This window comes from Euprymna scolopes, chromosome 12, assembly GCF_053919585.1.
Source record: "Euprymna scolopes isolate OS-2025 chromosome 12, ASM5391958v1, whole genome shotgun sequence".
In the NCBI taxonomy this organism is placed as follows: domain Eukaryota; kingdom Metazoa; phylum Mollusca; class Cephalopoda; order Sepiida; family Sepiolidae; genus Euprymna; species Euprymna scolopes.
The window spans coordinates 67,657,470-67,681,321 of NC_136493.1; the positions used below are offsets into that span (position 1 = coordinate 67,657,470).

The 23,852-nt window shown below is 32.6% G+C and overlaps 1 protein-coding gene across 3 annotated transcripts in view; it reads right to left on the bottom strand.

The window, feature by feature from the left end:
- LOC145291315 (pyridoxine-5'-phosphate oxidase-like) overlaps nt 1–23,852 on the bottom strand; it is a 351,668-nt gene that overhangs the window by 219,816 nt on the left and 108,000 nt on the right. For 2 of the 3 annotated variants that reach the window (XM_080137052.1, XM_080137053.1), the window contains exon 2: nt 22,148–22,268. The exons of the other annotated variant lie outside the window; for it this stretch is intronic. In XM_080137052.1, coding sequence (XP_079993178.1) covers nt 22,148–22,265 — 118 coding nt within the window. In that variant the 5' untranslated portion in view covers nt 22,266–22,268. The remainder of the gene's footprint in view (nt 1–22,147; nt 22,269–23,852) is intronic. 3 annotated transcript variants of the gene reach the window in all.

Here is a 23,852-nt window from a genome sequence, read left to right on the forward strand (position 1 = left end):
TGTCCAGAGTGTGGAAGAGTCTGCCGAGCACGGATTGGCCTCATCAGCCATCTCAGGACCCACAAACCCCTGACGCCGAATTGATTGATACCTTGGTCATCGTCGATTCCGACGGACGAGCAAGAAGAAGAAGAAGAAGAAGTTGCTTGAATTCATGTTAAATAGAGACATTGTCAACCACCTCAGCAAAAACAATCTACTCAGTGACAGGCAATATGGTTTCCGTCTTGCAAGATCTACGACTGACGTACTGACAGTTATTTTACATAAGTGAAATCTATTAATTGCGGTTTCCCCTTAAGAGCAATAACTCTTGATTTGTCCAAGACATTTGATAGGGTTTGGCATAAAGATCTACTATACAAAATTTCCAATTATGGAATATCTGGAAATGTTTTCTCAACTATCTTTTCTCTCCGATAGGGTCTTACAAGTAGTCGTCAATGGCCAGAAATCCAAAACTCAAACTATCAATGCTGCTATGTCTCAACGATCCATTCTGGGTCAAACTCTCTTCTTTATCTTCATCAATGATTTCCCAAATCACATTTTCAGTTCCTTCGTTGATATACATGCCGACAACACTAACATCTATGGCAACACTTGTTCAAAAGCCAACAACGACCAAGATCTTTCTGAGTCTACCTCCTCAAACTTTGAGCATGTGGTACAATGGAGAAAAAGGTGGCTGGTTAATTTTAACGTGTCAAAAACCAAGTTTCTATTTTTTCACCATAAATTCCCTACTTGGCACCAATTGATATGAATAGCTCTCATCTCAAAGAAGCTTTTCAGTCTGATCTTCACTCCCGACATGAAATGGAAGACTTATATGATATACTTATATTATATTGCCAAAGTCGCTTGGAAAATGATTGCATCATTCTTCTGCTTCTAGAAGGTATCTCACTCCCGACGCAATCCTCTACCTGCATAAGAGTGAGATGCGTCCTAAAATGAAGTACTTTTACCACAATTGGGTAGGAGCTGCTCAGAGTACCCTATCCTGCTTTGACAGAGTTTAAAACCTAAGAGATGCCCTTTTTTCTTTCCCATAGAAGAGACATTGCAAGTCTGTCCTTGCTTTATCATTATTTTCATGACAAGTGCTTCAATCTATGGTCTCACCTTGCCAAACTTTCACAAAAAAACACTTGTCTAGCTACAACCACAATAAACAATTTCCCTTACTCCCTATCTGTGTCTAAATATGAATGCAAATTTCATGAACAAAGCTTCTTTTCTAGAACTACCCTTCTGTGGAACTCTGTACTGCTGGCCTGCTTTCTATCAGACTACAATACGGTCATCTTTAAGTCCAATGTAAACAAGTTTTTGTTAAGCCATGTCTTTAAATAACCAGATTCTACTCAATTTCTACCACTGTTGTTCCAGTGACTCAATACACTCATTAATTCCTACCCTCAAGCGACCCCCAGGCTTTAGTAAGTGATGACTCCCTCGTAAAAAAAGAAAAAGACAATAGTAAATAATAATTAATGAAATGTCTTTTTTTGAAACTAATATGTAAATTAGTTAATCTTACAATTTACACTACATATGCATTAGAAGTATATAAAAAAAGATGGTGTGCTTGTGGTATAAAGTTGAATTAACAAAATCTTGTACAATTTGATTTTCCTGTTTTAATGTGATGGATAGGCACAACTTTCACATTTATCTATTTAGATATATTACATATAATTGTGTATTAATTAAACAAGTTCAAATATATTGATGAAATGAGCTTAAAAATATTTTCCTGAGTGTTCAATAGAAGGTATAACTTTATAAACTTTAGATAAATATCAGTATAGTCTATACAAATTAATCTGTCACCATACTAGTGTATTTGATCAGGAATAATTTCAGAAGCAATGAAATTGCCAAAAAAAAAAAAAGAAGCTATCAGGAGGCTATAATGTTTTCAAAACTAGAAATGAAGGAGGGGAGCATATTGAGTCTGTAAAATTTTATTCATGTTTTATTAATGTATAAAAACTAAACTAGCACAATACAAGTCACCCTCCTTCTCATTACGCATAGGAAAATATGCATATAGAGAACATTTGTTTACACATTCAAGTTATGACAACATCTGCAATGAAGTACATATATGCATATATATACAATTAAGTACATGTATACACACACACATATATATATATATATAATTAAGTACATATATATCTAATGCCTTTTATATAAAACTAAAAACATGGTATGTATAGCTATTAACGAAAACATGCAGACAGTGTATATATTTATACACACAAATCATAACACGTGGGAGTAGACATACATTTATCATCTTTTAGTAATCTCACATACACACCATCGTCATATGAACTATTACCCTTAAATTATAAAGGAGTTATTTCACAAAGCCTTGGACTTTGCAAAATTACTTACGGACATATGATGTCGTAAGGTAGTACTAATTTGTAATAATGAACAATAGGTAAATAAAAAAATAACAAGATTTCGCACATTCATTTGATTTAGTGATGGAATCACTAGTTCTACAGAGATATTTAATATAACTCTTTATCTTATACAAATCAACAGAATCTAGTGTAATTAAGATTAAGGATACGGGACTATATAAGGATGATAGCCTACCTATAGTTACAAAGGTTAGTAATTCTAAAATGGAAAATTTTGTTTTTAATTATATACAAAACTATGGAAGATTTAGAACTTGAAAGTAGAAACTGAAACAGAATGTTGTAACTTCATCCAGAACACATAAGCCATATTTGAAAGAAAATTCTGGCTCAATATATGTTAATCCTAACTGAACACTCCCCACCATCTTCTATAATTAATCATATCCCCATATCGATTAGCTATAAAGTCAAGCAATAATTCCTCTTCTGAAAAATGTAAAATAACAATAGTTACACATATAATCAGTTTACAAAACAGTGATTATATAAATACTAAAATTGAGTATAATAGCTGAGCTAATAGGAGCATAAAAAGAATGTAAAAGTCGAACATTATTAGGTATACACCCCTGTTTAATCTACTATTTAAATCCAAATTTAGATACATGCATCATAATCTTTTAGGCCAACATTTTCTGCTAATAATCCTTTATATAAAATATTCAATAAAAGTACTATTCAATTTTGCTATAGTTGTACTTCAAAAAAATAATTAAGAGACATAATAGAAAGATAAAAATAAAATTAACAATACGCAAGATAGTAATAATAATGGAATGTAACTGCAAATATAAAAATGAATGTCTGCTATAAGAAAAATGTTTAACCAAGAGTATATTTAGGAATCATATATCCAGAAAATACTAAGTCTAAAATAATTTTACATAGGTGAAGTAAGTATGATTTTGAGGCTAAATACAGAAAGTATAAAATTACCATAACCTCGATAAGAAAAATAACGGTACTCCTGCAGTATTTTACCCACTGATTTCACGATCTTAGCCGAGCGTTGACGAACGCTTTCGGCGTTAACGCCGACGAAAGCCGAGAATTCGGAGCTACGGTGCAAGAACGCTAAAAGTATGTGAATAGCAACAACATTACAAGGAAAAGATATTACACACACACAACAAAATGGATAAAATTAATACAAAAAATTCGGATAAAATAAATCACAAACACTTACCGTAAGTTTTTTTTTAAAGTAAAATAAATTTATTTTGTTGAATATTTTTTTTTTTGGTTCATTTTGTTTTCCGATAGCTGTTTTTTTTTTTTTTTTTGGGGGGGGGGGGTAAGCAACAGTAATAATAAACACTTCAATGTTTTGTTTTTTTGTTTGTTTTTAACAAAACGTTATTAAACAGTAACAACAATGTTTTTTTTTTTTTTTTTTTTTTTTTTTCAGTAATGTTTGTGGGGGGGGGACAACAATTACTGTTTATCTTTAGTTCCGACTGGAAGATTTTCTACTGACTGTAGAGGCAAAGTAGGGAGCAAACGGTTTTCAGAGGATGTGGAAAGAAGCTCCTTCCCAAACCGGGTAGCCTTCCGCGATTTGATTTATTATGGAGAGAAAAGGGTTGTGTCCAAATTTTTGTCTCCACATAAATTCGCATAAATATGTTTCCAACAGCTCCCGTTTTTTTTTGTTTTTTTTTATCGCTAAATTAAATAGCTGAAATGAAAGGCTGTGTATTTTTACTTTGAACAGTAAAATAACTGAAATGAAACGCTATGTGTGTGTAATTTCAATGAAAATTATTCGTCTGCTGCGCGTTCGTTTGAAGCGCCCTGATTGGCTGATAGAGTATCGTACCGCTCGCCATGTTCCGGCGTTTTCTAACGGATGTCGATCAACGCTCGGCTAAGATCGTGAAATCGGTGGGTAAAATACTGCAGGAGTACCAAAATAACATCTTATTATCCAAATACACAGTCTCTAAAGGAAACAATAGGGTACCTATAATGAAATGGAACATTTTGATGAAAGTTTTAACCCATTCCCACTTTTTCTGCCTTAATGAATAATTAGCTATTACTATATTCCATAATAGAAATAAACTGCTATAAAATAGCTATAAACATTTCAAATAATTCACACTGGATAAATATAATAACAACCAAGAGAAGTTAACATTTTATAATAATCTTACTATCTGATTTTGAATAATAGAGGCTCCATGTTTTGACAAGCTTCTGGGCTTGACCTTTACTCCTGACCTGAGATAGAACAGTATATCAAATCCATTGCCAAGGTCGCTGAAAAATTGGTGGGATCCTTCTACCGCTTTAATAGATATCTCACTCCTGATGCAATTCTCTACCTATATAAAAGCCAGGTTCGGACAACGATGGAGTACTGTTGCCACATTTTGGCAGGAGCTGCTAGATGCAGCTTATACTACCTTGACAGAGTTCAAAATAGACTTTGTAGCTTAGTGGAGGATGCTCTTTTCTCTTCCCTGCAACCTCTTTCTCACAGAAGAGACGTTGCAAGCCTGTCTCTGCTTTATCATTATTTTCATCTGAGCTTCAATCTATGCTCCACCCTTGCCAGACTTTCATGAAAAGCACTTGTCTAGCCAAAACCACTATCAATAATTTTCCACACTCTTTATCTATACCTAATAGATTCCATGAACATGGCTTCTTTCTTAGAACTGCACACCTTTGGAACTCTCTTCCGTTTGCCTACTTTCCAGCTGACTACAATCTGATTGTCTTCAAGTCCAACGTAAACAAGTTCTTGATGAACTGTTCCCCTAAGTAATCCAATTTACAAAATTCCCACTACTTATGACACTGACTAATGTATGCCCATTAACCCTTATCCTCGAATGGCCTCTGGGTCTTGATAAGTGGTGATCCCTGTGTACAAAAAAATATATAAAAAAAAATAATTATGAAACTAATATTACATTTGTTTTTATTATAGTCCTTTTTGCATATATATATTTTTAAATTTCTCCTTTAGAATTGGTAGCATTTTTAACATTACTAACCATCATATTAGGCATTAAGTAAAAAAATTATAATTTATTAGAAAAGAATTAAAAAATACTTTTTAGAACTGTTGTAAGCTTCAATACTGTTAGCTTCACTTGCTCATTATTGATATTAATTTGCATGCATACTAATGTTGTCTCGATTGGGTTGTGTGTATGTGTATGTGTGTGTATATATATATGAGCGGATCAAAGAATAAGGATTCTTTATATGGAGACTTTCCGGTATAATAAAAAGTTTGATATGAGCTTAGAAACAAGAGGAAAAGATATTGATAATAGAAAAATATATACTGATGCAATATAGATTTTACCTGGATACTCTATTACTAACTACGTCAGAACGTTTACTCAATATATATGCATATTGAAATGTGTAGCCCAAAATAAAAACTCATCTACACGAATGCAAACCTTTTTCCTTTGATGCATTGGGATGTCTACATCAAGATCCATCCTTTAACATGATCTGAATCTCTACCTGCACTTATTGGCATCTTTGAACTTTCTACATTTTTTCTTCATTATATATGAGTACACATCCTCCGTCACCCTTAATTTAAATAGTTTTTTTTTTTTTAATATATATCCTATTTCCACCTTACCATTCTCCTCATTTATTCCGTTGCCTCCTCCCCCGCCAAACCAACAACCCTCTCTTATATAGCATTATCTCCTCTAATCTTATTATAATTCTATTTTTGGCACTCTTTTAATTTTATTTCTTATCGATTCTTTATATTCTAAGGGACCTTATCATTACTATCTTTAGTATCATTATTTTATTATTGTCATTACTATAATTATTACTCCTTAATGTTGTTATTATGATTATTACTATAATTTTTATTATTACTATAATTGTAGTACTTTATTTTCCTGTCAATATATTGCTTTGTATGTTTTATGTTTTTACCCTCGCCCCCAACCATATCTTCTACCTTTACTAAACGATATCCCACCTGTACCAAACTTGCCCGATTATCCTGGTAGCATATAGTACCATTTCAACATTATTCATCAAACTTTTCACCTCGTCTGAAAATTTCTTATTTCATTTTAGTTTATTTTTTGCCTTTATCCTTAATTTTATATTCTCTCACACACTTATTTTTATTCTTTTCTTTATCTTTTATTGTTTATTTTAATTGTATAGATCAGATTGTTTCCCTTTCATAAGACACTAATTAATTAGTTAATAAACTTCCATAACATATGATACCTACTCCGAAAAGCGTATTCCATGCCTCTATTACCCAATTCTACGAAAGCTCTACTCTAGCATAATTAAAGTATCATAATTATCTAATAATCTCCAGGATAACTCTCTCTCATCTCTCCCATATTTTTAGTGATAAGGATAACCCCTCTTCCATTAGATATCAAGCCCCCTCCCTCACAACTAATAATCTACAATATAATAATACCTTAATGCTTAAAGATAACCTGCCCTCCCCCCAAAATATGAATATAATATTTAATTTAATAAAATTAATATATCTCCATTCTATAAATTATTATACCAGAATTTAACCCACTTGTTGTTTATTTATGTAATTTATTTATATAAATTACATAAATACATATATGTGTGGGTTCGTATATGCTTACGTATGTGTGAATATATATGATTTTGCTTACACACATTCATTTTCATGTATGTATGTTGTACGTTTGTGTGTTGTGTTATTTGTTCAATAGTAGTATGAATTTAGTTTTAAAACTGTAAGCTCAGATGAACATACAAGAGAACAAAAAATACACTTCATGAAAAAATACACAAAAATTTATGATAAAACTTCAACCAAAATCAGAAATTCACCAATTTTTCTTGAAGAAATCAGAATGCAAAGAAGAAAAATATAGGAATATTGTCGAAAGAAAACTAACTTGGATTAAGTGCTTACTCACACAAAGAAAAGACAAAACAAACGTTAAACCAAAATAACAACCAAACACAAAATCCCACTGAAAACACCAAACATCCACAAACAGCGATTGCACAATAGAGGTAAAAACAACACACAAGACAGATATGAATAGCATATAACATTCAATAACACACAAAAAAAGCAACCACAATATACCATTATGCATTCGCCTCTATCAGCAAATTCTTTTCCAAACCAGATCATGATATTTTTTTGATAGAATTTTCAAGTTGAATGCAATTTTTACAGTATCTTTTGTAAACTAATTGTTAGGTAAAAGTACAGAACAGTTAACATTTTTTTTTTTTTTTTTTTTTTTTAAATTTTACATGGGGGTCACCACTTATCAAGGCCTGAATGCCACTCAGAGATAAGGGTTATTGCGTGTACAGTAATCAATGAGATAGTATTGTAATAATCATTAGTATTGGGGGTTTTGATAGAGTGTCTTACTTAAGGGGACGGTTTGTCAGGAGTTTGTTTATGTTGGACTTGAAGACGTCCAAGTTGTAGTCAGGTGGGAAACAGGCAAGCGGAACAGAGTTCCACTGGTGTGCAGTTCTAAGAAAGAAGCTTTGCTCATGGAATCTACGTTTGGATTTAGGCACAGATAAAGAGTGGGGAAAATTATTGACAGTAGTTTCAGCCAGACGGGTGTTTCTCGTGAAAGATTGACAAGGTGGGACGAGGGATTGGACTTCAGACGAGCACCTGCCATGGAAATAACGATAAAACAAAGACAGGCTCGCAATGTCTCTTCTGTGTGAGAGAGGTTGCAGGGAAGAGAAAAGGGCATCCCCACTAAACCACGAAGTCTATTTTGTACTCTGTCAAGGCAGGATAGGCTGTTTTAGCAGCTCCTGCCCAGATGTGGCAGCAGTACTCCATCCTTGGAAGTACTTGGCTTTTATACAGATAGAGAATTGCATCAGTAGTGAGATATCTTCTGGAGCGGTAGAAGGATCCCACCATTTTCCCAGCGTCCCTGGCAACAGATTTGATGTACGTGTTCAATTTCAGATCAGGAGTAAAGGTCAAACCCAGAAGCTTGTCAAAACATGGAGCCTCTTCAAGACGAGAGCCATCCATTTCAATTGATGCCAGATGGGGATCAGAGCGTTGATGATGTAAAGATAGGAGCTTGGTTTTGGATGGATTAAAAGTGATCAGACACCTCTTTCCCCATTGTACCACGCGCTCAAGATCAGAGGAGAGAGAATTAGAGAGAACTTTGTCATTTATAGCCTTTGATGTGTTGCCATAGATGGTCGTGTCATCAGCATAGATGTCAACGAATGATTTAAGTATGTGTTTTGGGAGATCATTGATGTAGATCAAGAAGAGAGTTGGACCTAGGATGGACCACTGGGGGACTCCAGCATTAATACTGTGGGCCTCTGATTTCTGCCCATCAACCACTACTCTTATGAACCTATCAGAGAGAAATGATGTAATGATTGAGAAAACATTTCCAGTAATACCGTAGCTGGAAATCTTGTGAAGTAGGCCCTTATGCCATACCTTATCCAAGGCCTTCGATATGTCAAGAGCAATTGCCCTGGAAAGGAAACCTTTGTCAAGAGATTCACTAATCCTATGTGATATAACTGTTAGCACATCTGCTGTAGATCTTGCAGAGCGGAAACCATATTGCATGTCACTAAGAAGGTTGTTTCTGTTGAGGTGGTTGACTACTTCTTTATTTAATATGGATTCCAGCAACTTACTCATGACACATAGGAGACTTATTGGTCTGTACTGAGAGGGAGATGACTTTTTACCTGAATTCTTAAATACAGGGCATACTGATGAGGTTTTCCAGGGTGTTGAAAAGCACTTCTCCTTAAGGCAATGCTTAAACAGTTTTGTAAGTATGGGGGCAAGTTCTGGTTGGAGCTTTTTCAGCACTATAACTGGAATGCCATCAGGGCCAGTTGCTTTACTGGAATCAAGGTTCTTGATTAGCTTGGCGACCTCACGCAAAGATATTTGTATGTTGCATAGCCTGTTGTCTGTTATAGGAGGAAATACAGGGAGTTGATGGTCATTGTCGCATAGGGTAGAATTAGCTGCAAAGTTCTTGGCAAATAGTCTGGCTACACATCACAGACTCTACATGCATGCATCGGTGATGCTGACGAGATGATCTCAGGTCCATTGATGATAGTTGGGATAGAACACACGCTTCTGTTCAAGATCCTGTTTGCTATTTGCCAGAACTGGTGGGAACAAAGCCGCTGCTCAGCTACTTTGGATTTAACAGACTGAGCATATAGAACCATGGCTGGCTGTTAGGTTTTTGTTGGAGTTTTTTGGATGGTATGAATCGGTCTATGCCTACAATTAACCATTCGGTCAGGTCTGATACTATAGAGGACACATCCTTTTTAAACATGGAATGCAGAGGTAAGTCAGATATGAATGTACAGAAGCTATCCCAGTCAGCCATACAGTATCGATATACAGTACGGTGGAGAGTTACGTCTGAAGACTTATTACATTTCATTTTTATCTTAACTGCTACAACAGAGTGGTCAGAGGATCCCAGAGGAGATAGAACGGAACATGAACATGTTAAGAATATGTTTCAATATAATATTATTTCAACACTGTTTGTGAAGTACTAAACTTATAGATAAATGGAGCGGGGTTTTTAATTTTTTTTTTTTTTACAAAATTACATTTGATAGTTCTGCAGTTCATTGACCATATCAAAATAATAATGCAATTATTTTGAAACTCATTGTTAACATGGTAATTATTCTGTACTTTCATCTAATAACTTAGTAATCGAAAGATACTGGAAAAATTGAAGTTATCTTGAAAATCATATAAAAAATAATATCATCCATAAACTACAGCATATGGAGTACTTTGCAGTTTACATACCATGCTGAAATAACATTATTTAGAAACACATTCTTAACATGTTAACTATTCTGTAGTGTAACTAGCTAATGTAAATGTCTCCTCTCATCATCTAGCACATAAGCTCACCAACCCTCTTCTCTATTGTTTCAGAGTGTAGAGTGACCAGCATTCTTTAGTGGAACTAAACTTGTATGGAACTTGGAAGCCACACTCAGACTTTATCAAGATTGTCAGTGCCGTGTGTAATCAACCCTCGTCAGTCTCTTTGCCCATACCTCCTCGACTAAGGGAAGGTGTGCTAGTCATCTAGTAACCTAACAATATAATAAACAAAAGATAGCATAAGTTTATTTAATTAGAAAATCCTATCAAAAAATACAACAATCCGTAGACTTCAGAAAACCAAAAACGCCTCCTTCACTCTATTTACCTGTACATGTAAATGTATAAATATATTCAGCAGTTTTGCAGTTTAAGGGCCATGCTGAAACAATAACGTTTTTAGAAACACATTCTTAACATGTTGTGGTGAAAATTGTGGGAACGCAGGCTTACCGCTTAAACAGCCTCAGTGTGGACTTTTCCGATGCAGCATCATGATGCTGAAAATGGTGCAAGATGTCGCCTGTGGCATTATATAACAATGCAGTCTCAACGAATATATATATATATAAATGCTATTTAGAGAGGTAGCTATGGTGAAGCAAACTGACAATGTAGGTGTGCTATGCACAAATCCAGTTTGTTTCACCATAGCACAAGCATCACTATGGATGTTAGCAACATTCAAATGGTCTCTCCTATCAGTACCAGATTTTTAAAAGAATCAGGGGTATTAATGTCAATAACAGAATTAAGCCGATTAAAAAAGTTTTACCATGCTAGTTCATACAAATTTACTTTTCTTAAAGCTATTACCGTAGTATATGGCTTCATTATGAGCTGATTTGTGCCTAGCAATCTTAAGATTAGCTAAGTCTCCCTCTATTTGGATTACAAACTAGAGTTTGTAATTCAGACTACCTCTGTATTTTTCTGAATATAAATATGTATACAGAATGGAGATTGCAACAGCAAATAAAGTAATAATAAAAAAAAAGGACAGAAGAAAAAGTTAAAAGTTAAATTTACACACAAGTTGGGACAATTGAAAATGATCCAAAGATGGCAAAGTGCCAATGCAGTGTAGCTGCAAGATTTCTTGCCAAAATACATTAATCAATCGTTGGCACCAATGTGGCATTTCTCATCTTTTAGAATAGTCTTAAATGATTGGGCCTCTTTTTCTGCAATCATATCCATTGGATTTAACTGGGGCTTTTTATTTATCTATTAATCAGACAGTACTACTTTATTATGTAGTAACTGTATATATCCAGTACTCCTATAGAGTGTTTTTTGTTTTTCATTTTTGTTTCACATTTGTTTTTATTTTTTTAATTTTAAATTGATATGATATTTAAATTTACCATTTAATATATAAATATTATTATATTTGTTAAAAAAAAAAAATAATCAAACGAAAATTTTTTTTTATTCCTATAATTATTTATTAAATAATCAAACCCAAACTAAATAATTTAGATGACTCAATTAGGAATCAGGCTATAATGTTATTTATTTATCCTAAGAGCAATAACAAGCTAAGTAAAGAAAGGATTTTTGTTCTATGACTGTCTTCAACCACTTATTAAAAATGGAGGATAAGGAAAAATGATGGTGAGGTCCCAAAACAAAAAAGGTTTTAATTTTAAAATCTTATAGGTGATATTAAACTCTTATAGGTGATATTTGTTAGTGTAAATATTAAATTCACACATGATCACCTTTGATGGATAGTTTCATTTCTGTTTCCTTCCTTCTCTTTAACTTTTAAATTATTTGCAACTATAATAAATGAATCAATATTAGATGATGAAAATGTGTGAGCTAAAAAAACGAAGGCAAAACTGGTGTAAACAAAAAATGTATCTCTTATTAAAATAAATATAACGGAACTCACAACCCTGACGTTAAATATTTTCATAATTTGGCGTCACTGAATTTAAATTGTAAACCTTCTTCTGGAAGTAAAGCAGTTAGTTCTTTCGGTGTCTAATGACCTTTTATAAAACCTTTTTAAAATTACTTTCTTTCCTCCAGCTTTTTGTTCATTTATTTTGCCATCTGAATATGACTGAATGAAGAATCGAAGTTGCTAGTGATGCATATAAAACATTTATTATTCCTTTTGATTTTGGCATTAGAAAAAATTTAAAAAGGCATAATTAAGCAGAATACTATTAAGCTTAACAATGTTTAAATGAAATAATGCCGCCTAAATACACACAATATATAACATGTGGACATGATACCTATATATATAAAAATGTAATTCTTGGTTCGTTCAAAGTTGATACAACCATATTTCTACATTACCAATTTATTTGAAATTTTCAGACAACCCATCTTTAGAGTCGAGGGATGTTTCTATGTTATTAAAATAAATTTACATCGCCAATTATTAAAATATTAAATAAAATAAATATATTTTTCATAAGCCGTTAGTGCAAACCTGTTTTGTTGATAGAACTGAACTTCCGGTTCGATCACACACCACGATTTGATGAAACAAATTAAAAGATTTAATTTTCTGTTTACTCAATAAGTAAAAAAAAAACAAAAAAAAAACATAATTCATTTGTTTATCTTCCAAATTTTTTAATTTAAACATTTTTTCTTTATTATATCAGGCAAAAAAAAAAAAAGCTTGTCGCTTGGTTTTTGAGTCGAAGTGTTTTTTTTGTTTTTGTTTTTTTATTTTTCGATATAAGAAAATATGAACTTTTTTATTATTAACACTATAAATTGTTTGGTAAAAAAGTACAGGTTTTTTTTTTGAAGAACTTTTACGGATTGATAACGTGCTTAAATAATATTTGGTGCTAATGCAGAGAATGGTCTGCACTATTTTTTAAATCGTATTTCCACGTTTAGTTAAAGTTTTATTATATGTTTTTTTTATTAAGGTTAAAATACAGATTAGGTACAAAACACCCCCCTCCCCATGTTAAGAATGGCTTTTTAAATAATAATGTTATTATTTCAGCACGGATCACTCTCTGCATGAGTACCATACTTTCAACTAACAATTTAATAAACAAAACATGGTACTTATGCAGAGAAAATACCGTGCTAAAATAATAACGTTATTTAGAAAGCCATTCTTAATATGGGGAGGACGTTTTGTAACTATTCTATACTTTCACCTAACAATTTAATAAACAAAAGATGGTACTTATGCAGAGAAGGTACCGTGCTGAAATAATGCTATTAAGAAAGCCATTCTTAACATGGGTAAGGGAGGGTGTTCTGTAACTATTTTATACTTTCACCTAACAATTTAATAAACAAAAGATAGGACTTATGCAGAGAAGGTACCGTGCTGAAATAATACCGTTATTTAGAAAGCTATTCTTAACATGGGGAGGGAGTTTTGCATCTATTCTATACTTTCACCTAACAATTTAATAAACAAAAATAGTATGTATGCATAGAAAATACCGTGCTGAAATAATGTTATTTAGAAAGACATTCTTAACATGGGGAAGGTATTTTGTAACTATTCTGACCTTTCACCTAACAATTTAAAAACAAAACATGGTACTTATGCAGAGAAGCTATCCTGCTGAAATAATGACATTATTATTTAGAAAGCCATTCTTAACATGGGAATAGGGGTGTTTTGTAACTATTCTGGACTTTCACCTAACACTTTAATAAACAAGAGTTAAACTTAAGCAGACAAGGAACAGTACTGAAGCATTAACCTTATTTAGAAAGCCATTCTTACCATGAGGAGGGAGGATGTTTTCTAACTATTCTGTACTTTCGGTGCTAATGCAGAGAGTGATCCGCACTATTTTTTAAATCGTATTTCCACGTTTAATTAAAGTTTTATGATATGTTTTTTATTCAATTGTAAAGTTAAAGTACAGATTAGGTACAAAATCCCCTTCCTTCCCCATGTTAAGAATGGCTTTTTAAATAATAACGTTATTAATGAATACTGATTAATGTTTTGTTGTTTGCTTTTTTTTACCATATTTTTGGGGGTTTTTTTAAGAAAAACTTTTTTAACAAAAACTGAAAATACACGTTTTTTCTTTCTTTTTTTTTTTTTTACAGAAGTTGTTTTTATATAAGAAAATATGAATGCTTTTTCTTTATTAAAGAAATTGGGTACTCGTGCACTTATTGATCCGTGCTGAAATAATAACATTATTTAAAAAGCCATTCTTAACATGGGGAGAAGAGGGTGTTTTGTACCTATTCTGTACAATTGAATTAAAAAAAACGGTAAATTTTTAGATTAGGTCCACCTCCACAATTTTCTTTTAAATGATGACTTTTGTACGTTTTCGACTATGCTGAATACGGAAATCGCATTGAAATTTTGCAGAAATAATTAGTTATCGAGATATAAAAAGTTGTATAATGCATTGTAATTTCTGGCGGCCATCTTTTTTACACGCTTGCGCGCGTCATAAACAAATCTGCGTGCGTAACAAAGATGGCCGCCAAAGAATACAATGCATAAAACAACTATTTATATCTCGATAACTACTTATTTCTGCAAAATTTCAATGCGATTTCCGTATTCAGCATAGTCGGAAACCTTTAAAACTTGTCATTTAAAAGAAAATTGTGGAGGTGGACCTAATCTAAAAAAATACCAAAAAAACATAAAACTAATTAAACTTGGAAATACGATTTAAAAAATAGCGCGGATCAGTAAGTGCATTAACACCCATTAATCGACTAACGTGAACTTATTGCCAAATAAACTCTGGCTACAATGTTGAACGCGCCATTCACATTGTTTTGTTTTTTTTTTTCAAGTTAAATTCAACTTTCAAAATATCTTTTTATTTTTTTAATAATTTCACAATATAAATTGTTAGTTAAAAGCATAGAATAGTTACAAAACACCATCCCATCTCTATGGTAAGAATGGCTGAAAAAAATATTAGGTACTCATGTAGAGAGTGATCCGTGCTGAAATAATAACATTATTTAAAAAGCCATTCTTAACATGGGGAGGGGAGGGTGTTTTGTACCTATTCTGTACTTTAACCTTACAATTGAATAAAAAACATATCATAAAACTTTAATTAAACTTGGAAATACGATTTAAAAAATAGCGCAGATCAGTAAGTTCATTAGCATCAGAAATTTTTAGGTGAAATACAGAAAAGTTTCTACCAAGAAAACCATTATTTGTTTTTGCTATTCTTACCAAGGGGGAGGGATGGTGTTTTCTCACTATTCTGTGCTTTCAACTAACAATTTATTAAAAAAAAAAAAGGTAAATTTTCACATTAGGTCCACCTCCACAAATTTTAACATGGGTAAGTTGGGGGTGTTTATTCTGAAAGCCGTTCTTAACATGGGGATAATGGTAGTATTTATTCCAAAAGCCGTTTTTAAAAGACGAAAGACAGGTAAAAGGTTAAAACACGTGGTTAGGCATGAGTATTGTTCATTCCGAAAGCCGTTCTTAATATTGGGAGGTTGGTAGTGTTTATTCATGGCCGTCAGTGAATTATAGTGCATAGTACAGGTCTTTATATCTCGAAAACTAATTGCCTCTGCAAATTTTAAATGAGATTTTCTTATTCAGCATAGTCGAAAATTGTGGAGGTGGACCTAATGTAAAAAAAAATACCCTCCCCCAAAAAAGATATCGTTAAATTTAAATTTAAATGCGGTACTAAAAATAAAATTAGACAGAAAAATACACCTTTGGGTTTGTACTTGCACAAAGACTTGAAAAAGTTGTCAACAAAAATAAATATATAACAAGTAAATATTTTCAAAGGCAAGATAAGTTACTTTTCTACCTAATTGGATAATTTTTAGTGTTTTTATTGGGTTTGTACTACTGTAGATATAGATTCGAAAAAGTTGTCAAAAAATAAATGTATCGCTCATCCCCCTCTCAGTACAGGCCAATAAGTCTCCTGTGCGTCATGAGTAAGTTGCTAGAATCTGTGTTAAATACAGAAGTAATCAACCATCTCAACAAAAATAACCTTCTTAGTGACACTCAATATGGTTTCCGTTCTGCTAGATCTACAGCAGATGTCCTTACAGTTATATCGCATAGGATTAGCAAATCTCTCGACGGTGGCAATCTTTCTAGGGCAATTGCTCTTGACATATCTAAAGCCTTTGATAGGGTATGGCATAAAGGTTTACTTCATAAGATCTCTAGCTATGGTATAGCTGGAAAAGTCTTCTCAATTATTAAATCATTTCTTTCTGATAGGTTCATAAGAGTAGTAGTTGAGGGGCAAAAATCAGAAGCTCACAGTATTAATGCCGGTGTCCCTCAGGGATCCATCCTGGGCCCAACTCTTTTCCTGATCTACATTAATGATCTTCCAAATCATATCCTTACATCATTTGTAGACATTTATGCTGACGACACTACCATTTATGGTAGCACATCTAAGACAGTAAACGACCAAGTTCTCTCCAATTCTCTCTCCTCTGATCTTGAGCATGTAGTACAATGGGGAAAGGAGTGGCTGGTTACTTTTAATGCATCTAAAACCAAGCTTCTCACTTTACATCATCAACATTCTAATTCACATTTGTCATCAATTGAAATGAATGGCTCTCGTCTTCAGGAGGCCTCAAGTTTTGACAAGCTTCTGGGCTTGACCATTACTCCTGATCTTAAATGGAACACGTATATCAAATCTGTTGCCAAGGCCGCTGGAAAAATGGTGGGATCTTTCTATCGATCCAGTAGATATCTCACTGCTGATGCTATTCTCTACCTATATAAGAGCCAGGTATGTCCAAGGATCGAATACTGTTGCCACATCTGGGCAGGAGCTGCTAGAAAGGACTTGTCCTGCCTTGATAGAGTTCAAAATAGACTTCGTAGCCTCGTAGGAGATGTCCTTTTCTCCTCCTTGCAACCTCTATCTCACAGAAGAGATGTTGCGAGTTTGTCTCTGATGTATCGTTATTTTCATGGAAAGTGTTCAACTGAGCTTCAATCTATGGTCCCCCCTCGCCAAACTTTCACAAGAAACACACGTCTAGCTGTAAACACTATCAATAATTTCCCCCACTCTTTATCTGTGCCTAAACCTAAACGTAGATTCCATGAACAAAGCTTCTTTCTTAGAACTGCACGCCTGTGGAATTGTCTTCCGTTTTCCTGCTTTCCGGCTGACTACAATATGGTTGTGTTCAAGTCTAAAGTAAATAAGTTCTTGATGAGCCGTTCCATATAAGTTATCAAATTTACCAAATTTTCATTACTAATGATTACTATATTGACCAATTTCTACTGTACACTCTTTAACCCTTATCCTTGAGTGGCCGCTGGGCCTTGATAATGTGGTGACGCCTATGTAAAAAAAAAAAAAAAAAAAGGCAAGATATGTTACTTTATTACCAAAATGGATAGTTTTTTATTTTTAATGTAAAATGTTTATTCGGCTCGAAAAAACACAGCGTTTACTGTTATATTTGAAAATTATAAATGGCGGCAGACTGTGTTAAACACATTCGGTTTGGGAAAATGAGTTAAAACTAAAAATCTATACAAAATAATGTTAAAAACTACTGCCATTTGTATTTTTCAAATATACAGATAAACACTACATGTTTTCGAACCGATTAAACATTTTACACTAAATAAAAACACTAAAATCTTATCCAGTTAGGTAGAAAAGTAACTTATCTTGCTTTTGATAACATTTATTTGTTATATTTATTTTTCAACAACTTTTTCGTTTCTGTTTTTAGTAATACAAACTCGTTTTATTTACTATAACGTTTAGTCGGCTCGAAAAACAGTGTTTAGCAGTGTATTTGAAAAATACAAACGGTGACGGACACTGTTGATGCTGTTAAGTTTGAGAAAATGATTTAAAACTAAAAAAACTATACAAAATACTATCAGAAACCCACCAAATATTTCAGCCTATGCCACAATAACATATAATCAGTAGGTGTCTGACACTGTTTTGTATGGGTTTTAACTGATTTTCCCAAACTTTACATATTCAACAGAGTCCGCGACAATTCGTCTTTTTCAAATACATAGATAAACACTGAGTTTTTTGAGCCGATTAAACAGTTTACATTAAATAAAAACACTATAAAATTATCCAGTTAGATAGAAATGTAATTTACCTTTCTGCTAGATCTACAGCAGATGTGCTTATAGTTATATCTCATAGGATTAGCAAATCTCTCAACGGAGGCCACCTTTCTAGGGCAATTGCTCTTGACATATCAAAGGCCTTTGATAGGGTATGGCATAAAGGTTTACTTCATAAGATCTCTAGCTATGGTATAGCTGGAAATGTCTTCTCAATTATTAAATCATTTCTTTCTGATAGGTTCTTAAGAGTAGTAGTTGAGGGGCAAAAATCAGAAGCTCATAGTATTAATGCCGGTGTCCCTCAGGGGTCCATCTTGGGCCCAACTCTTTTCCTGATCTACATTAATGATCTTCCAAATCACATCCTTACATCATTTGTAGACATTTATGCTGACGACACTACCATTTATGGTAGCACATCTAAGACAGTAAACGACCAAGTTCTCTCCAATTCTCTCTCCTCTGATCTTGAGCATGTAGTACAATGGGGAAAGGAGTGGCTGGTTACTTTTAATGCATCTAAAACCAAGCTTCTCACTTTACATCATCAACATTCTGATCCACATCTGGCATCAATTGAAATGAATGGCTCTCGTCTTCAGGAGGCCTCAAGTTTTGACAAGCTTCTGGGCTTGACCTTTACTCCTGATCTTAAATGGAACACGTACATCAAATCTGTTGCCAAGACCGCTGGAAAAATAGTGGGATCTTTCTATCGATCCGGTAAATATCTCACTGCTGATGCTATTCTCTATCTATATAAGAGCCAGGTATGTCCAAGGATGGAATATTGTTGCCACATCTGGGCAGGAGCTGCTAAAAAGGACTTGTCCTGCCTTGGGTTCAAAATAGACTTCGTAGCCTCGTAGGAGATGTCCTTTTCTCCTCCTTGCAACCTCTATCTCACAGAAGAGATGTTGCGAGTTTGTCTCTGATGTATCGTTATTTTCATGGAAAGTGTTCGACTGAGCTTCAATCTATGGTCCCCCCTCGCCAAACTTTCACAAGAAACACTCGTCTAGCTGTAAACACTATCAATAATTTCCCCCACTCTTTATCTGTGCCTAAACCTAAACGTAGATTCCATGAACAAAGCTTCTTTCTTAGAACTGCACGCCTGTGGAATTGTCTTCCGTTTTCCTGCTTTCCGGCTGACTACAATATGGTTGTGTTCAAGTCTAACGTAAATAAGTTCTTGATGAGCCATTCTATATAAGTTATCAAATTTACCAAATTTTCATTATTAATGATTATTATATTGTCCAATGTCTACTGTACACTCTTTAACCCTTATCCTTGAGTGGCCTCTTGGCCTTGATAAGTGGTGATGCCTATGTTTAAAAAAAAAAAAAAAAAAAAAAAAAAAACCTTACCTTTGCTTTCATTTATTCGTTTTTGGACAACTTTTTCGAATCTGTGTATAGTACCCTCCCCCTTACCCAAATATTAATTAAAAACTCACATTTTTGAATACAATAAAAAAGAAAACTATTTAGCATTTCAACGTTTTAGCAACTTTCAGCTTAATCCACTGAATGTTGGTCGAGCCCAAGCCATGATTGACGGTAACTCCTGAGGATCCAGATCCAATTCTGCAAGAGTACCATTTTTTTTTCATTTTCGCCTTTTTTTTTGTACTTTTTGGAGTGGATTGCTGTACTAAGAATATAAGAAACATGCATTTTCTCTTTTTATTAGAATTTTCCATTACACCAAATTAAGCCACAGCAACACGTGGCAGGGTACAGCTAGTATGTATATATATATATATATATATATATATATATATATATATATTTATATTTGTAAGACTGATAATCACTGGATTTGCATACAAGTAGATACATTGCATTTCATTATTCTGAAGTATATATATATATATATATATACATATATATATATATATATATGTATATATATATATATATATATATATATATATATATATATATATATTTATATTTGTAAGACTGATAATCACTGGATTTGCATACAAGTAGATATATTGCATTTCATTATTCTGAAGTATATATATATATATATATACATATATATATATATATATATATATATATATATATATATATATATATATATATATATATATATATATACATATTTATATTTGTAAGACTGATAATCACTGGATTTGCATACCAGTAGATACATTGCATTTCATTATTCTGAAGTATATATATATATATATATATATATATATATATATATATATATATATATATATATATATATATAGAGAGAGAGAGAGAGAGAGAGAGAGAGAGAGAGAGAGATAGATAAAGTTATGTTGAAAAAAATGAATGGTTCTTTACTCTCGCTCAGTTCCGATTATAATTAGAATCATAATCTACCTAATATATATATATATATATATATATATATATATATATATATATATATATATATATATATATATATATATAAGTAGATTGTAGTTTGCTTGAAGCATTGTTGAAGAAAATTATAAGGTAAAATTAAAAGCCAATGCGAGTTTTTTTTTTATATAGAGTAAAATTAAATGAAAACAAAAGAAATAAATTTCTTTTTTTGTTGTTTGTTTTTTCTTTTTCACACAAATTTTAACTCTAAACAACAGTCATTTTTAACACCATTGAATACAACAGAAAAAAAAAAATGACTATTGTTTAGAGTTAAAATTTGTGTGAAAAAGAAAAAACAAACAACAAAAAAAAAAGAAATTTATTTCTTTTGTTTTCATTTAATTTTACTCTATATAAAAAAAAATCTCGCATTGTTCTTGGCTTTTAATTTTACCTTATAATATATATATATATATATATATATATATATATATATTAAAAGAATTCAATTAGATACTAGTACAAGTATTCATTCTGATTCTTTTAAAATTCTAAACCTTTAATTAGAGATCTGATGCTTTTTAAAAATGTTCAAATGATTGTTACACTCCAACCCCATGCAATATATATTATATTATATTTTGCAAAACGAAAAAAATATACATTTTTAGATCTTTCTAAATATTTTTCTCAGATTTTTTCATTATAATTAATTGAAAATTGTGAGACAAAATTTGGTTTTCTTTTAAAATAAATCTCATTTGCATTTGTTTATCATTAATGCTATTTGAAATTTTCATAAACAATAAAAATTAATCAACGACTGATATGCAAAATAAAAAAAACAGTGTAAGAACAGAATAGTTAACAAAGCCCGTCATGTTAAGAATAAATTCATTCTTATATATTCTATATAATAATGTTACTATTTAGAAAAGTAGTATTTTTTTTTTTTAATGAACTGTGATTTTATTTAATAGTTTCTCCTAGATTAGTTCCTCTACCAGGGCTTGGAAGTTTAGGCTATTATGTTATTTTCTTTAACCTCCTGTCATTCTGACCAGACTAAAAGTTGCTTAACTTTGGTGTTTCAAAAACATAGAGCATGAAACACACACAAAATAATCAACTATACCACTGCGTATCAGATGAATGAAGAGAGAGGGAGTGATAAAAGAGGGAGATATGAAAGAGAACTGGAGGAGAGATGAAAGAAGGGGAGGAGACGAAGAGATGAAAGCAGAAGAGAGATAGATGAAAAAGATATGAGAAATAAAAGTGAAAACAGAAAGTGAGATGAAAGTTGGGTTATTATAGCTGAAACAATATTGTAAATAATTCATTGTATATAATTAATTTAACAATATTTTACACATACCTGGGGGGCACTGCTGGTTTGTACCTTTCCCGACCGTATTAGTATCCCAAGAGATCCGATAAAATCTAAACAGCCAATTCCATAAGCCTCGGCCATATCCTTTAGACCAACCACGCATCTCCTTGAATAAAAAGAAACTTTTATTCTTGTAATTGCGAGTTTGGTTTATTCTTTCATGCTGACCTACAATGACTTGATAGCCAACAGAAAATAACATTGCAATTCTTTTTTGTCTAATGCAGCACACAATAACATTTCCTATATTAAAATGACTTTTTGACCTTTAAATTCTTCAGATAAGTCTTCTCCATATTGCCATATGATGTAGCACTAATGCATAAAGTTCATGAGGAAATACTGATTTGGTTTGTCCATTTAACGGCAAATCAACACTTTTGAGTTTATACCAATGCAAACTATATTTGAAACAAATTTTAACAATATTTTGTTGAAAAGTGTAGGTCATCGATATCTTTTACCAAGGGTATGAGTGCAGAAATCAACATAACTGATCTGAATGAATTTGAAATAGTGATTCCATAGTCAGTATGCATTATACTAGTTACGAACACTATTTGAAGAATGTATTAATAACATTAAATACAAAGGATCATAATATTGTGTTGCTTTAGAAATTATTTTCTTACTGAAATTGGAATAGTAATGGCATCAGGACAACTTGATGACGAACATTACTTGCAACTAGTTCAGCAGATGATAAATTTACAGAAAGAAAACAATGAGCTTCGACCCCACACTAAAAAACCGGGCAAACCTGTGATCGAAGATGATTACACCGACAAGGACTGGGTGTTGTTCATCGACACATGGACCCGGTACAAACAAATGTGTAGTTTAACCGACTCCGTGGAAATATGCAACAAATTAAGAATGGCTTGCTCAAATGAGGTAAACAGACTTTTGTTTGAACTAGTAGGGCCTGAAACTCTCAATACAGTCATAGAAGAACAGCTCCTACAGCATATACGACTTGTTGCATTGAAAGGTCTACATCAAGAGATGCAAAGACATAGATTCCAATGTTTAAGGAGATCCCAAGCATAATCTCCTCCTTCTTTTTGAATGGGGGGGGGGTGATAGCCTAACGTGTTTACTTCTGGTGATGGCGTCATTATCTTCTATTAAAAAGGATGCAAATGATATATTTATGATGTACTGCATTGATATAAGATGTCATATTCCAAAAATCACATGGATGTACTGCTGATTCTAAAAATCAGGAACCTGGATCAGTGCATGCTGGGAGCTTATTTGTAACATTCCAAAAATCACGTAAATATATCAAGTAATCCTGAGTTCATATATTCGTCCTTAATATCCTCATGGCAGTAATTGTAAAAACTCTTCTTAAGGATGGGGGATTAAAGTCGCTGGAATGCTGAGGCTGATACTACACTTAGAAATTCATGTTGAAGTAATGGTTGCCTAATTCCTAACTGTGTCAATGTTTTATGCATTAATTTCGAAAAGCTGGTGAAAACAGTTTATGATTTACACATTACTTTATTTCAAGTATATTTTTAGCAGTGGGGTGGGGTATATGAAGTCAGTCCCGGAAATGGCTGCAACCATTAACGTTTTAGACATTATTTAATGTATATCTTTAACAGTGGGTGAAGAATAAGAAGTCAGTCCCGGAAATAGCTGAAACAGTTTAAGATTTAAACATTATTTATTATTTTAA